Source organism: Apodemus sylvaticus, chromosome 2 (genome assembly GCF_947179515.1).
Source record: "Apodemus sylvaticus chromosome 2, mApoSyl1.1, whole genome shotgun sequence".
NCBI lineage: Eukaryota > Metazoa > Chordata > Mammalia > Rodentia > Muridae > Apodemus > Apodemus sylvaticus.
Window position 1 is genome coordinate 27,369,425 of NC_067473.1, and position 15,235 is coordinate 27,384,659.

Sequence of the window (15,235 nt, forward strand, 5' to 3'; positions counted from 1 at the left end):
TCTTTCCATTTGTTAGCACGTTGGTCTCCTCGGCTGCATATGGAGTTCACTTAACTCCACATTTGGTTAAGCTATAAGCCCTAAGTTTTCAGGACTCAGGAGATATAATTGCTGAGAACAGGGCACAGTCCTTGGTCAGAAATGCAGAATTCTGGCCAGTATTTAGTACGGCGCGTGTGACACGATGAGGACGGCAGTGCTGCTGGCACTCTTCCCCTGCTGTGCATTGCCCCTGCTCTGCTGGCATCGGTCCATCGTGCCCAGGGCAAGGACTATGGTAGTAAGGAAGCCACATCCCTGAGGGAGCCTCTCAGGAGGCCTGTGTGTGCTCTATTTATGAGCTAAAGTCTTGGTTCTGGGGATAGAATTGAATCCTCAGCCTTGTGAAGAGTTAACTGCTTAATAGTAAATATTACAAAACCGCTAGAAGATCTTTTTAAGTCTAAAACACACTGTTCCTTCTTTGAGGTCCAGTGAGGTATTAGTTGTGGTTGTGAGTATTTGATTTACGTTTTCATTTACAAATACCTGATACGTAAATGATATTTTATTTTTCCCTTTCTTTTGGGCTAGTTAAAGTAGGATGAAAAAGAAAATGAAAGGAGTTTGCTACTTCATGTAAAATTCAAGCTAAATTAAGAATTTTCCTTTAGCCATTTATTAAAAATCACGTACATTTTTGTACTGAGACCCGTATGCCCCGTGTTGCATATCCCACCATGTTTTCCTCAGTACGAGTCCGATGAGCAAGAGAAGAGTGCCTACCAGGACTACGACAGCGACAGCGACGTCCCTGAGGAGCTGAAGCGCGACTATGTGGATGAGCAGACTGGCGATGTGCCCGTGAAGAGGTGACTGCTGCTCTGGATGGGTGGTTTTGAGGCTCCTTTGAAGGTCAAGAGAGAACAAATTTAAATTAAAAACGTTAAAATATGACAGCAGTTAATGTATGTTAGAACATGATTTCTGAAAGGCTTGCGCACGCAGGTTTTTTCCATAACTGAACTTTCAGGAAAAAAATAATACTTAAATGAAAGAAATTCGAGTTAAACAAAACCTCACTTGGTGTTTCACAGATGAATGTATTTGATGGTATTTGACACTAGTCCCCAGGCATGATGGCCTGAGTCTGAGCCCAGGTTTATACAGTAGAAAAGAACCAGTTCCTGTCAGTTGTCCTCTGACTGCCACACATGTATGTTGGCACTCATGCCGCTGCCACCCCAAACCCCAACCCTAAAAAAGAAAACTAATTAAAAGAAAAAAAATAACCTACAATTACAAGCTAATTTCTTTTCAAATCTGTCTTTATTGGGGGAGGTCAGGAAGAGATTCAAGACTGGGATTTTCTGTATATCCCTTACTGTCCTAGAACTTATTCTGTAGTCCAGGTTGGCTTTCAAACTCAGAAATCTGCCTACCTCTGCCCCCTAGGTTAAGGGCTTGTGCCATAATTACCCTGCCTTTTTTCAAATCTTAAAAAGTTACTTTATCATCACATGCAAATGAGCCCAGTCAAAGAGCATCCAGTCATTTATCACTATTGCTCTGTAGTAGAGTTTAAAGTCTGGGATATTGAATCCCCCTGAAGTTCTTTTACTGTTGAGAATAGTTTTAGCTATCCTGGGTTTTTTGTTATTCCAGATGAATTTGAGAATTGCACTTTCTAGCTCTATGAAGAACTGGGATGGGATTTTTATGGGAATAGCATTGAATCTGTAGATTGCCTTTGTAGATCTCCATTTAGTTTGATGTTGGCTACTGGTTTGCTGTATATTGCTTTTACTATGTTTAGATATGGGCCTTGAATTCCTGTCCTTTCCAAGACTTTTAGCATGAAAGGATGCTGAATTTTGTCAAATGCTTTTTCAGCATCTAATGCAATGATCATGTGTTTTTTTTCTTTGAGTTTGTTTATGTACTGGATAGCATTTATGGATTTCCTTATTGAACCATCCCTGCATCCCTGGGATGAAGCCTACTTGATCATGGTGGATGATCATTTGATGTGTTCTTGGATTCGGTTGGCAAGAATTTTATTTAGTATTTTTGCATCGATATTCATAAGGGAAATTGGTCTGAAATTCTCTTTCTTAGTTGGATCTTTGGGTGGCTTTGGTATCAGCGTAATAGTGACTTTGAAGAAGGAGTTGGGTAGTGTTCCTTCTGTTTCTATTTGGTGGAAAAGTTTGAAGAGTATTCGTGTTAAGTCTTCTTTGAAGGTCTGATAGAATTCTGCACTGAAACCATCTGGTCCTGTGCTTTTTTTGGTTGGAAGGCTTTCTATGACCCCTTCTATTTCTTTAGGGGTTATGGGTCTGTTTAGATGGTCTATTTGATCCTGGTTTAATTTTGGTAATTGGTATCTGTCTAAGAAAATGTCCATTTCCTCCAGATTCTCCAGTTGTGTTGAGTACAGGTTTTTGTAGTAGGATCTGATGATTTTTTTGAATTTCCTCGGTTTCTGTTGTAATATCTCCATTTTCATTTCTAATTTTGTTAATTTGGATACTTTCTCTGTGCCCGTTGGTTAGTCTGGCTAAGGGTTTATCTATCTTGTTGATTTTTTTCAAAGAACCAGCTTTTGGTCTTGATTCTTTGTATGGTTCTCTTGGTTTCCACTTGATTGATTTCAGCCCTGAGTTTGATGATTTCCTGTCTTCTCCTCCTCCTGGGTGAATTAGCTTCTTCTTGTTCCAGGGTTTTCAGTTGTTCCGTTAATCTTCTAGTGTAAGCTCTCTCAAAATTCTTTTTGGAGGCACTCAAAGCTATGAGTTTTCCTCTTAGCACTGCTTTCATTGTGTCCCAAAGATTTGAGTATGTTGTGCCTTCATTTTCATTAAATTCTATAAAGTTCTGATTTCTTTATTTCTTCTTTGACCAAGGTATCATTGAGTATTGTTCAGTTTCCATGTGTATGTGGGCTTTCTGTTGTTTTTATTGTTATTAAAGACCACTTTTACTCAATAGTGATCTGATAGGAGGCATGGGATTATTTTGATCTTCTTGTATTTGTATCACTTTTTAAAAATGTTTTTCCATTAAGTTCTGCTTCTCCTTTGAGTCCCTATCACCTGTTCACCCCCATTCTCAGACATCATGTCTTCTCTTAATCCCAATTCCATAGAGGGTCCTTTTTTTTTCATAAGTTTCTGAAATCTGTAGATTTGATACATTGTGCCTACATGTACAGCTTCCATAGGAAAACCTCTGTTTCAGAAGTGTCACAGATTGTAGGATGGTTGCCACTCCCAGGCCTGGAGCACAGCTCCTGAGCTGGCTCAGCCTCCCACATCAGACAAACAGTAAAAAGCAGCTGATCTGCCCAGGGGACATCACAAAACACCAGCTTTATGAAATCCACCAATCCTATGGGAATGTTCTCCAATTGGAATAATCTAGATGAACCCTAGGACCCAGAACTTGAAAGAACACTTGCTTTGTCAGAGAATCCGAGGACTTAAAAACCTAGCAACTGAGGGACCTTAAAGAGGAGAGCAGTAAATAGGTGTGTGAAGTCTGAAATCCCAGATGTAATCGGAGTAGAATGACAAAGACTCAGAGAAGTAAAAACTGAATGACCCTGCTATACCACTCCTGGGCAGATACCCAAAGGATTCCCCAGTGTGCAATAAGGACACATGCTCCACTATGTTCATAGCAGCCTTATTTATAATAGCCAGAAGCTAGAAAGAACCCAGATGTTCCTCAGTGGAGGAATGGATACAGAAAATGTGGTATATTTACACAATGGAATACTACTCAGCAATTAAAAACAACGAATTCCTGAAATTCTTAGGCAAATGGTTGGAACTGGAAAATATCATCCTAAGTGAGGTAACACAATCACAAAAGAATACACATGGAATACAGTCACTGATAAGTGGATATTAGCCCAGAAGCTCTGAATACCCAAGACACAATTAACATATCAAATCATTCCCAAGAAGAAGGAAGGACAGGGCCCTGGTCCTGGAAAGGCTTGATGCAGCAATGTAGGGGATTACCAGGACAGAGAAGTGGGAGGGGATTGTCTGGGGACTGGGTGGAGGGAAAAGGGCTTATGGGACTTATGGGGAGGAGGGAACCAGGAAAGGGGAATCATTTGGAATGTAAACAAAGAATATAGAAAACTAAAAGAGAGAGAGAAATAGAAATGTTAACAAGAACTCCAGGTGATGTATTCAAAATGCCTACAAACATAGATTTCTAGAACTTCTTTTCTGTGTTCTTTCTCCTCTTTCTGGACTGAGTTCGTGTATGTATAGGATTTCAGAAATACTTTGTGAGTGGGTGCTGGATGACAATCTGAGTAACTTACTGGTAATTAGACTGCAGTCTAATGGCGCTTCTCCTCTGTTTTCCATGTGAAGTGTTTCACGAGAGACCCTTAAGAGCAGGAAGAAATCGGATTACAGTCTAAATAAAGTGAATGCACCCATCTTAACAAACACAACGTTGAATGTAATAAGGCTTGTTGGTGAGTAGCTATGTTTTTTAAATATCATGTCAGTTACATTAGTTTGTTTTAGTTACCAAATTATTTTTACTTAAATTTCATTGTATGGTGTTACTTTGTGTTCACTGGAGTGAAGGATTTAAGACTCTTACACATCAGTGCTTCTTATCTGGTAATGCACGGAACAGTAGTAATCAGATGGTAATGTTGGTCCCACTTTTCCACTTAGCTGCTTAGTATTGTGTCTTCTAATTTGTCTGAAGCATTGCAGATGATTGAGTGAGAGTTCCGTGTGTGAGGGGGGCAGTGCCAGTCTCACAGCACAATATTTTTCAGTTTAATTGCCTCATAGAACTTCCCAGCTTTCCTGTCAGATACGCAAAGTGAATAGTGCTTCTCTTCTCAGACACGAGGGTTTCCAGAGGAAAAGTTCCCATTGTAGGAAGTGTCTCATTACAGATGAGACCTTTATATGATGGCACCAAATGCCATCCTGGACATATAGCTACAGGGGCAGGTCGATTTTTAATGTGGGTATTTCAACATCTTGCATTTTTTCAGACTTTATATTTCACAGATAGGTCCATAATTTGACAGGTAACTTGCAGAAAACTTGCAGAGTTTCTCTCACAGTGCTGTCTACACCAATCTGGGATTTTAGCAGTTGGCTACAAGGACTTCTATGTTCTATTTGTGAAGGTGCCTTTTGTCTACTACCTTGTTTGAGTAAACTCAGATCCAATGAAATAGATCTGTGCTGCTTAAGATAATTTCCAAATATCATTAATGAACATGATAAGATGTACAAAATGCTTTAGTCCTACCTTCTATAGAGAAAAATATGCAAGAGTCATATTGAGCTTAGAAGAAGAGGTATACATTTTCATGCCCCAGAAAAAAAAGACAGATTCTAAAAAGCTATTCTGTGGCTAATCATTGTCAGGATAATTAGCTTTTCTTCTTCTATCCAAGAAAAGTAACAGGAAAGTGGCATGAATAACTCTTTAGAATTTGCAGAATCAGAATTGGACAGGTCTGAGAGGTTGTCTGGTGTAAGGCCCACAGAGTGAGATTTTCTTTCAGTGGTGCCCATAATATGTAGTGCCTGTCAAGCAAGCCCTTGTTTCAGGACTCAAGAGATACTCAAAGCATATTCTATCACAAGGCTACTTATTCAACTATTAGACTGATCTAATTGCTAAAAATCTTTCCTGTGATGAATCAGATTCTTTAGATTATCTGCTTAGAATATAAAGCAGACATGTGTGTTTTTTGTCCTCCAGTTTAATCATGGTCACTTTTCAGATGTGTGAAGGTGGTTTTCCGTCAGTCCTTCCTCATGCCTCCCACTCCAGCCCACTTAACACTCATCCCTGTGATCTTCAGTGATAGATACCTAAGCTTTGTAGGAACCTTGTTATCTTTCTTAACGCCATTTGGAATTAGAATATATTGCTTGAGATAGTTTGTCTAGTTTTACTGAAGATTAAATTAGAGATAGCTTTTGCCCTATCGGTAACTTTAGTGCCAGAAAAATGTCTGGGGTGGGGCTGTTGTCAAGATGTGGGTGTATGATACTCTGATTGGGAGTGGGGACACAGGTAATAAGATTACTGCAGCTGGTAGTACCACATAAATGGTTGTTTATAGCCATACCCAGTTAAAGTAGCTAGAAGAGCCATGCTGCATTGTATTCTAAATGCTTTATTATATTAAAAGAAAACAGTGAAGGAGGCTGTGTATATATTATATACATATATATATATATATATATATATATATATACATAATGTATATATATAATATATATACTTATAATTCATTCATAAAATATAATAGGCTAACATGTTAAATCTAAGCACCAAACACAATTCTGACCTTATTGGTTGGTGTAGGAAATTTGAAGAAGATATATATTCCTCTGTGTCTATTAGAAAGAATTCCTGGTCTTTCCATTGCCCCCAGCCCATCTTAGTTTGTCCAGATACTTAAAACGGGATTTGAAGAGAGCCACCCAAGGCCAGGGGCAGAAGGTAGAGATTGCCTTTAATTGCTGAATGCTTGAAGACTCCAAACTGGTGAAGTCTTCTCCTTGTATAAATAAGAGAAAAAAAGTTAGTGAGGTTCCCTGTATCATAGGCTGGGGACACTTCCCACTGATACTGGGGAGAAATGGCAGTACCAGCCCTGTGAGTAGAAAGGCATGTGTTCCTGTGAGAAGCTTTTAAGGATGGATCATGCCTGTGTCACAGGACATACCTTCTGCACTCATGGCTCTGTTCCCTGACACAACTTTTACTTCCATGGTGGACAGATTTGAAGGACAGTAGGTACGTTGGTAGGATCTATACTTCTATCAGCAAAGAGTTTACAACAACAGAATACACAGTAACACCTTTGCAGTTAAAGTAATGGCAATGTGATTTGTTTTTTTTTGTTTGTTTGTTTGTTTTGTTTTTTTACATACTTAAGTATTTTATTGATTTTTTAAAAATGTATTGATATATTTATTTACATTTCAAATGATTTCCCCTTTTCTGGACCCCCACTCCCCGAAAGTCCCATCTGTCCCCTTCCCTCCCCCTGTTTTCCCACCCAACCCTTCCCACTTCCCTGTTCTGATTTTGTTCTATACTGCTTCACTGAGTCCAGAACAAGGGGCCACTCCTCCATTCTTCTTGTACCTCATTTGATGTGTGGATTATGTTTTGGGTATTCCAGTTTTCTAGGTTAATATCCACTTATTAGTGAGTGCATGCCATGATTCACCTTTTGAGTCTGGGTTACCTCACTTAGTATGATGTTCTCCAGCTCCATCTATTTGCCTAAGAATTTCATGAATTCATTGTTTCTAATGGCTGAATAGTACTCCATTGTGTATATATACCACATTTTTTGCATCCACTCTTCTGTTGAGGGATACCTGGGTTCTTTCCAGCATCTGGCAATTATAAATAGGGCTGCTATGAACATAGTAGAGCATGTATCCTTATTACATGGTGGGGAATCCTCTGGGTATATGCCCAGGAGTGGTATAGCAGGATCTTCTGGAAGTGAGGTGCCCAGTTTTCAGAGGAACCGCCAGACTGATTTCCAGAGTGGTTGTACCAATTTGCAACCCCACCAGCAGTGGAGGAGTGTTCGTCTTTCTCCATATCCTCGCCAACACCTGCTATCTCCTGAATTTTTAATCTTAGCCATTCTGACTGGTGTAAGGTGAAATCTCAGGGTTATTTTGATTTGCATTTCTCTAATGACTAATGAAGTTGAGCATTTTTTAAGATGTTTCTCCGCCATCCAAAATTCTTCAGGTGAGAATTCTTTGATTAACTCTGTACCCCATTTTTTAATAGGGTTGTTTGGTTTTCTGGAGTCTAACTTCTTGAGTTCTTTATATATATTGGATATTAGCCCTCTATCTGATGTAGGATTGGTGAAGATCTTTTCCCAATTTGTTGCCGATCTGTCCTTTTGATGGTGTCCTTTGCCTTACAGAAACTTTGTAATTTTATGAGGTCCCATTTGTCAATTCTTGATCTTAGAGCATATGCTATTGGTGATCTGTTCAGAAACTTTCTCCCTGTACCGATGTCCTCAAGGGTCTTCCCCAGTTTCTTTTCTATTAGCTTCAGAGTGTCTGGCTTTATGTGGAGGTCCTTGATCCATTTGGATTTGAGCTTAGTACAAGGAGACAAGGATGGATCAATTTGCATTCTTCTGCATGCTGACCTCCAGTTGAACCAGCACCATTTGTTGAAAAGGCTATCTTTTTTCCATTGGATGTTTTCAGCCTCTTTGTCGAGGATCAAGTGGCCATAGGTGTGTGGGTTCATTTCTGGATCTTCAATCCTGTTCCATTGATCCGCCTGCCTGTCACTGTACCAATACCATGCAGTTTTTTAACACTATTGCTTGGTAGTATTGCTTGAGGTCAGGGATACTGATTCCCCCAGAATTTCTTTTACTGTTGAGAATAATTTTAGCTATCCTGGGTTTTTTGTTATTCCAGATGAATTTGAGAGTTGCTCTTTCTAACTCTGTGAAGAATTGCGTTGGGATTTTGATGGGTATTGCGTTGAATCTATAGATTGCTTTTGGCAAAATGGCCATTTTAACTATATTAATCCTGCCAATCCATGAGCATGAGAGATTTTTCCATTTTTTGAGGTCTTCTTCCATTTCCTTCAGAGTCTTGAAGTTCTTGTCATATAGATCTTTCACATGTTTGGTAAGAGTGACCCCAAGGTACTTTATACTGTTTGTAGCTATTGTGAAGGGTGTCATTTCCCTAATTTCTTTCTCACCCTGCTTATCCTTTGAGTATAGGAAGGTACTGATTTGCTTGAGTTGATTTTATAACCTGCCACTTTGCTGAAGCTGTTTATCAGCTGTAGAAGTTCTTTAGTGGAATTTTTTGGGTCACTTAGCTAGACTATCATATCATCTGCAAATAATAATAGTTTGACTTCTTCCTTTCCAATTTGTATCCCTTTGACCTCCTTATGTTGTCTAATTGCCTAAGCTAGTACCTCAATTACAATTTTGAAAAGATAAGGAGAAAGGGGGCAGCACTGTCTAGTCCCTGATTTTAGTGGGATCGCTTCAAGTTTCTCTCCATTTAGTTTGATGCTGGCTCCCGGTTTGCTATATATTGCTTTTACTATGTTTAGGTATAGGCCTTGAATTCCTTTTCTTTCTAAGACTTTAAGCATGAAAGGATGCTGAATTTTATCAAATGCTTTTTCAGCATCCAATGAAATGACCATGTGGTTTTTTTCTTTGAGTCTGTTTATGTAGTAGATTGCATTGATGGATTTCCGTATATTGAACCAACCCTGCATCGCTGGGATAAAGTCTACTTGATCATGGTGGATAATCGTTTTTTATGTGTTCTTGGATTTGGTTGGCAAGAATTTTATGAGTATTTTTGCATTGATGTTCATAAGGGAAATTGGTCTGAAGTTCTCTTTCTTTGTTGGATCTTTGTGTGGTTTTAGCATCAGCGTAATCGTCGCTTTGTAGAAGGAGTTGGCTAGTCTTCCTTCTGTTTCTATTTTGTGGAATAGTTTGAAGAGTATTGGTCTTAGGTCTTCTTTGAAGGTCTGATAGAATTCTGCACTGAAACCATCTGGTCCTGTGCTATTTTTGGTTGGAAGACTTTCTATGACCCCTTCTATTTCTTTAGGGGTTATGGGACTGTTTAGATGATCTATTTGGTCCTGATTTAATTTTGGTATTTGGTATCTGTCTAGGAAATTGTCCATTTCCTCCAGATTCTCCAGTTGTGTTGAGTATAGGCTTTTATAGTAGGATCTGATGATTTTTTGAATTTCCTCAGTTTCTTTTGTTATATCTCCCTTTTCATTTCTAATTTTGTTAATTTGGATACTTTCTCTGTGCCCTTTGGTCAGTCTGGCTAAGGGTTTATCTATCTTGTTGATTTTTCTCAAAGAACCAGCTCCTGGATTCATTGATTCTTTGTATGGTTCTCTTTGTTTCCACTTGATTGATTTCAGCCCTGAGTTTGATGATTTCCTGTCTTCTGCTCCTGGGTGAAGTAGCTTCTTTTTGTTCCAGAGCTTTCATGTGTGCCATTAAGCTGCTAGTGTATGCTCTGTCCAGTTTCTTTTTGGAGTTTTCCTCTTAACACTGCTTTCATTGTGTCCCAAAGATTTGGGTATGTTGTGCCTTCATTTTCATTAAATTCTAAAAGTTCTGATTTCTTTATTTCTTCTTTGGCCAAGGTGTCATTGAGTAGAGTATTGTTCAGCCTCCATGTGTATGTGGGCTTTCTGTTGTTTTTGTTGCTATTGAAGACCACTCTTATTCCATAGTGATCTGATAGGAGGCATGGGATTAGTTCAGTCTTGTTATATTTTTGAGGGCTGTCTTGTGACCAATTATATGGTCGATTTTGGAGAAGGTGCCATGAGGTGCTGAGAAAAAGGTATATTCTTTTGCTTTAGGGTGAAATGTTCTATAAATATCAGTCAAATCCATTGGTCCAAAGCTTCAATTAGTATTACTGTGTCCCTGCTTAGTTTCTGTTTTCCTGATCGGTCCATTGAGGAGAGTGGAGTGTTGAAGTCACCCACAATTATTGTGTTAGGTGCAATGTGTGCTTTGAGCTTTAGTAAAGTTTCTTTTACGAATGAGGGTACCCTTGCATTCAGCGCATAGATGTTCAGAATTGAAACTTCTTCTTGGTGGATTTTTCCCTTGACCAGCAAGAAGTGTCCTTCATTGTCTCTTTAGATGACTTTAGGTTGAAAGTCAATTTTATCTGATATTAGAATGGCTACTCCAGCTCGTTTCCTGAGACCATTGGCTTGTAAAATTCTCTTCCAGCCTTTTACTCTAAGGTAGTTTTTGTCTTTGACACTGAGGTGTGTTTCCTGTATGCATCAAAATGTAGGGTCCTGTTTCCTTATCCAGTCTGTTACTCTATGTCTTTTTATTAGTGAATTGAGTCCATTGATAAGAGATATTAAGGAATAGTGATTATTACTTCCTGTCATTTTTGATGTTATTTTTATATTTGAGTGGTTATTTTCTTTTGGGTTTGATGAAGGAAGGTTACTATCTTGATTTTTCCAGGGTGTAGTTTCCCTCTTTGTATTGGAGTTTTCCTCCTTTTATTCTTTGTAGGGCTGGGTTTGTGGAAAGGTATTGTGCAGATTTGGTTTTGTCATGGAATATCTTGCTTTCTCCATCTGTGGTGATTGAAAGTTTTGCTGGGTTTGGTAGTCTTGGCTGACATTTGTGTTCTCTTAGAGTCTGCATGAGATCTGCCCAGGGTCTTCTAGCTTTCATGGTCTCTGGTGAGAAGTCTGGTGTGATTCTGATAGGTCTTCCTTTATATGTTACTTGACCTTTTTCTCTTACTGCCTTTAATATTCTTTCTTTGTTTAGTACATTTGGGGTTTTGATTATCATGTGACGGGAGGTATTTCTACTCAGGTCCAGTCTGTTTGGAGTTCTGTAGGCTTCTTGTATATTCATGGGCATCTCTCTCTTTAAGTTAGGGACGTTTTCTTCCATAATTTTGTTGAAGATATTTGCTGGCCCTTTCAGTTGTAAATCTTCACTCTCATCTATACCTATAATCCTTAAGTTTGTTTTTCTCATTGTGTCCTGGATTTCCTGTATGTTCTGGGATACAAGCTTTTTGCATTTTCATTTTATTTGACTGTTGAGTCCATGGTTTCTATGGTATCTTCGGCATCTGAGATTCTTTCTTCCATTTCTTGTATTCTGTTGTTGATGTTTGTATCTATGGCCCCTGATTTCTTCCCAAGGTTTTCTATCTCCAAAGTTGTCTCCCTTTGTGATTTCTTAGTTGTTTCTACTTCTGTTTTTAGATCCAGAATGGTTTTGCTCAGTTCCTTCATTTGTTTGTTTGCGTTTTCCTTTAATTCTTTAAGAGATTTTTGTGTTTCCTCTTTCATGACTTCTGCCATTTGACTCACTTTCTCCTGCATTTCTTTAAGTTTTTGTGTGTGTGTGTGTGTGTGTGTGTGTGTGTGTGTTTCTTCTTTATTGGCTTCTATCTCTTGAGCCTTATTCTTCTGAATTTCTTTAAGTGATTTTTGTGTTTCCATTATATGGGTTTCTAGCTTATTCATGTTCCCCTGTATTTCTTTAAGAGATTCATTTATGTTCTTTTTGTATTCTTCTAGCAGCATCATGAACAGTGATTTTAAATCCAAATCTTGTTTTTCTGGTGTGTTTGTGTAACCAGGACTTGCTGATGTTGGAGAGTTTGGTTCAGACGCTGCCATATTCCCTAGATTTCTGTTAATAGTGATCCTTCATTTGCACTTTGCCATCTTGTTATCTCTGAAATTAGTTGGTCTTGTTTCTGGCTGATGTTTGAGCCTCCTGTGAGGCTGTAGGACTAGTTCCACAACACTGGATGGCTAGGTTTCCCCCATCACAGATTGCTGATGTGCTGCCCTCCTCTTGGGTGTCCTTGGAGCCCTAGTGTGCCTTGCCCCTGATTGTGTCTGTGAACCATGTGGTGCCCATTTGCTCCTTCAGGGAGTGCTGATGGTGTATACCTTTTCTGCAGGAATCAGCAGAGTGCTGATTACTGCTGGGCAGCCGCTCCCCCAATCGGGTTGGTACACATATGGCTAGCCTAGCTGCTCAGGCCCTGAGTCTAGGCAAAAGCCTGGCAGGCTTAGGCTGGAGCAATGTTTGCCTTGGGCTATGACTGTTAACTGGTTCTGTCTGGTAGCCAAGATGGCTGCATGTGCTTGCTCCCTGAAAGTGCTGGGAGAGTCTGCCTGGCTAACCACCTCCTGGCCGGGTTGGCACACAAATGGCCCACTGGACAGCCCAGGGCCTGGGTGCAGTCCAACACCTGTCGGACTTAGACACCCCTCCCCCCCATGTTAGCCTCGGGCTATGACTGTTAGTCTGCTTTGCCTGCTAGAACTTTCTGGCGTCCCTAAGCCAAAATGGCAGTGCGCCAGGACAGACTGCCAGGCGAATAACCTCCTGGCCGGGTTGGCACACTGATTCCCCCCCAACAGCCTAGGGCCTTGGGTGCAGGCCAACGCCTGTCAGGCTTAGATCCCCGTGATGTTGGCCTAGGGCTAAGTCTGCGTACCTCGGGCATTCGGTTCTCTCTAGCATCTGAGAGCCAGGATGGTGGAGAGTCTCTCGTAACTGGTAGGAGGCAGATTTCTGATGTGTCTTAAGTGCAATGAAAGGCGCTGTAAATCTGCCGCTTGCAGCCCGGCTGGCCAGGGATGGTCAGTGGTAGCGGACGCAGGGCCTGCCAGGACCCTGTCGCCTTGGTTCCACTGCTGATGGCTCTTCCACTGGACAAGCTGCTGCCGCCGCTGCCTTGTTGAATTTTCTTGAAAATGCCCTGTGTGGTCAGCAGTGTGTTCCTCTGTCACTGAAATGGCCTTGGTGTGGTCCATTGCAGTAGGTTCCACTGTTGTTCTCCTTCGTGCTCCTGACATGCACATGTATGTGACTTAGCTTAATACTCTCTAACTTAGAACAACTGTCATCTCATATGACAGACAGTGGCACAGCAAGTATCTTGAAAGAAATCATTTTTTTTGCTCATGTGAAAATGCAGTTTTTAGACAATTTTATAAGTGCTTACTCTGTCTGGTATAAAGAATATACACTTGATTGTCAACTTGATGCTCATTCTTGATTTAACTGCAGAGGTTCTGTAACTTTACCTTTTTATCAACAATCTGGGGGATTCTTCTCAGTGTCATCAACTCTGCGTGTCAGCCTGAATGTCTAATAGGCTAAATGACATCTCATTCAAATGTGGATTTAGTATGCTTGTTTGAGTTCAAGTGTCTTTTCATATGTTTAAACTATACTTCTGTTTGAGAACTCTTGTTTATACCTATTATCTACTACTTTTCTATAATAAAGTTATATTTTAATGTTTTACTCTTTTAGCTTTTCTGCTTTGTTTCAGGCAATTGGCTATCTATTAGATATGAGAGTTATGAAAAGGACTCAACATGGGAAATAGCCTACCAAAAAACAAAAACAAACTAACTAAACTCAGGCCTTTTTATAAGCACAGATAAGCAGTGATGAGACAGGGAGAAAGAATTGTTACTTTTCCCTTTATCTAGTGCATGGAAGGGCTTATGGGAAATGTGGGTGGCATCCTAGTTGACTTTGGAAGTAGAACATACTTTCATAGATTAGAAAATGGATAAAATCATTCTAGATAGAAAGAGCAACGTGTGCAAATCAGAGTATGTTTAGAGAGTGCTGCATTCAGGTTGCAGGCATGTGTGAGGCTTGTGGGGGTAGATGGGAATAAAACCAGGGAAGATGTAGCCAACGGTAGGTCGGAGCTACTGAAAAAGATCCTGTGCAGTGCCCTCCAGAGTTGAAACATGAGCCTCATTTTAAATGTTTTCATACATGGTCCGCAAGGAAAAATATATGCTGTCATTAGCTTGTATGCATATTAACATCAGTACTGATATTTAATACATGTTATTATAATATATAAATTTGCTTTTAAAACTGCTTTAGATTATGTTCATTGAAGCTAGCTTTATAACAATAGTGTGTATTGTGAGGATTGCCAAGACATACAGTCTTTTATTATATGTTCCTGGAATGATACTGAAAATGTGAAAGACTGAGTTACAATATTCAAACAACAGAATGAAAACCAGTAGCCAGGCACACAGGTAATGGGCCTGTTAAGTTTTACTCCAGTCCTCTTTGCTGGGTACTTTTAATAAATTGCCGTGGTTGGATTCTGTGCTTCCCACATGCCTCATTTATTAGCCTTTCCATTTTACCTTTGCATATGCTTCATTCACACATGCAGATGCGCATATGTGCACACACATGCATATACACACATGAATTGATGAATATCATCTTAGTTCAGATTTTATTCTTGCTTATGCCCTTTCATACTTAAGCTCCTACAAATAAGAGGCAAGTCAGGTTTCAGTATCTATGCATAGCACTCAGCCAAGTATGTTTTACTTTTGTAGATTTCCAGCATCTATACAACCTTAATGTTTACAATTTTAACTCTTAGGGAAGCCCTTTTCCAGTGGTTGCTACCTACAGTGCCAGGCGCTCCCTTGACCCTAGGTGCTTCCAGTCCCTGTGCATTTCCTAACTTACATGGGAGGTGTAGATAGTGCCCAAGGAGACCTGGGTTTCCTTGGCAATGTCTTTCAGGTGGTCGCCACATTCTTTTCTGTGTCTCCTACTGATGAGGTGGCCAAGGCAGACTGCCTATGGCTCTTGTTTCTA

The 15,235-nt window shown here is 39.8% G+C and overlaps 1 protein-coding gene across 1 annotated transcript in view; it reads left to right on the forward strand.

Moving 5' to 3' along the window:
- The window catches only part of Vps50 (VPS50 subunit of EARP/GARPII complex), a 113,926-nt gene that overhangs the window by 75,643 nt on the left and 23,048 nt on the right, over positions 1–15,235 (forward strand). The window contains exons 19-20 of the mRNA XM_052173201.1: positions 733–851; positions 4,374–4,480. Of these exons, the coding sequence (XP_052029161.1) occupies positions 733–851; positions 4,374–4,480 (226 nt within the window). The remainder of the gene's footprint in view (positions 1–732; positions 852–4,373; positions 4,481–15,235) is intronic.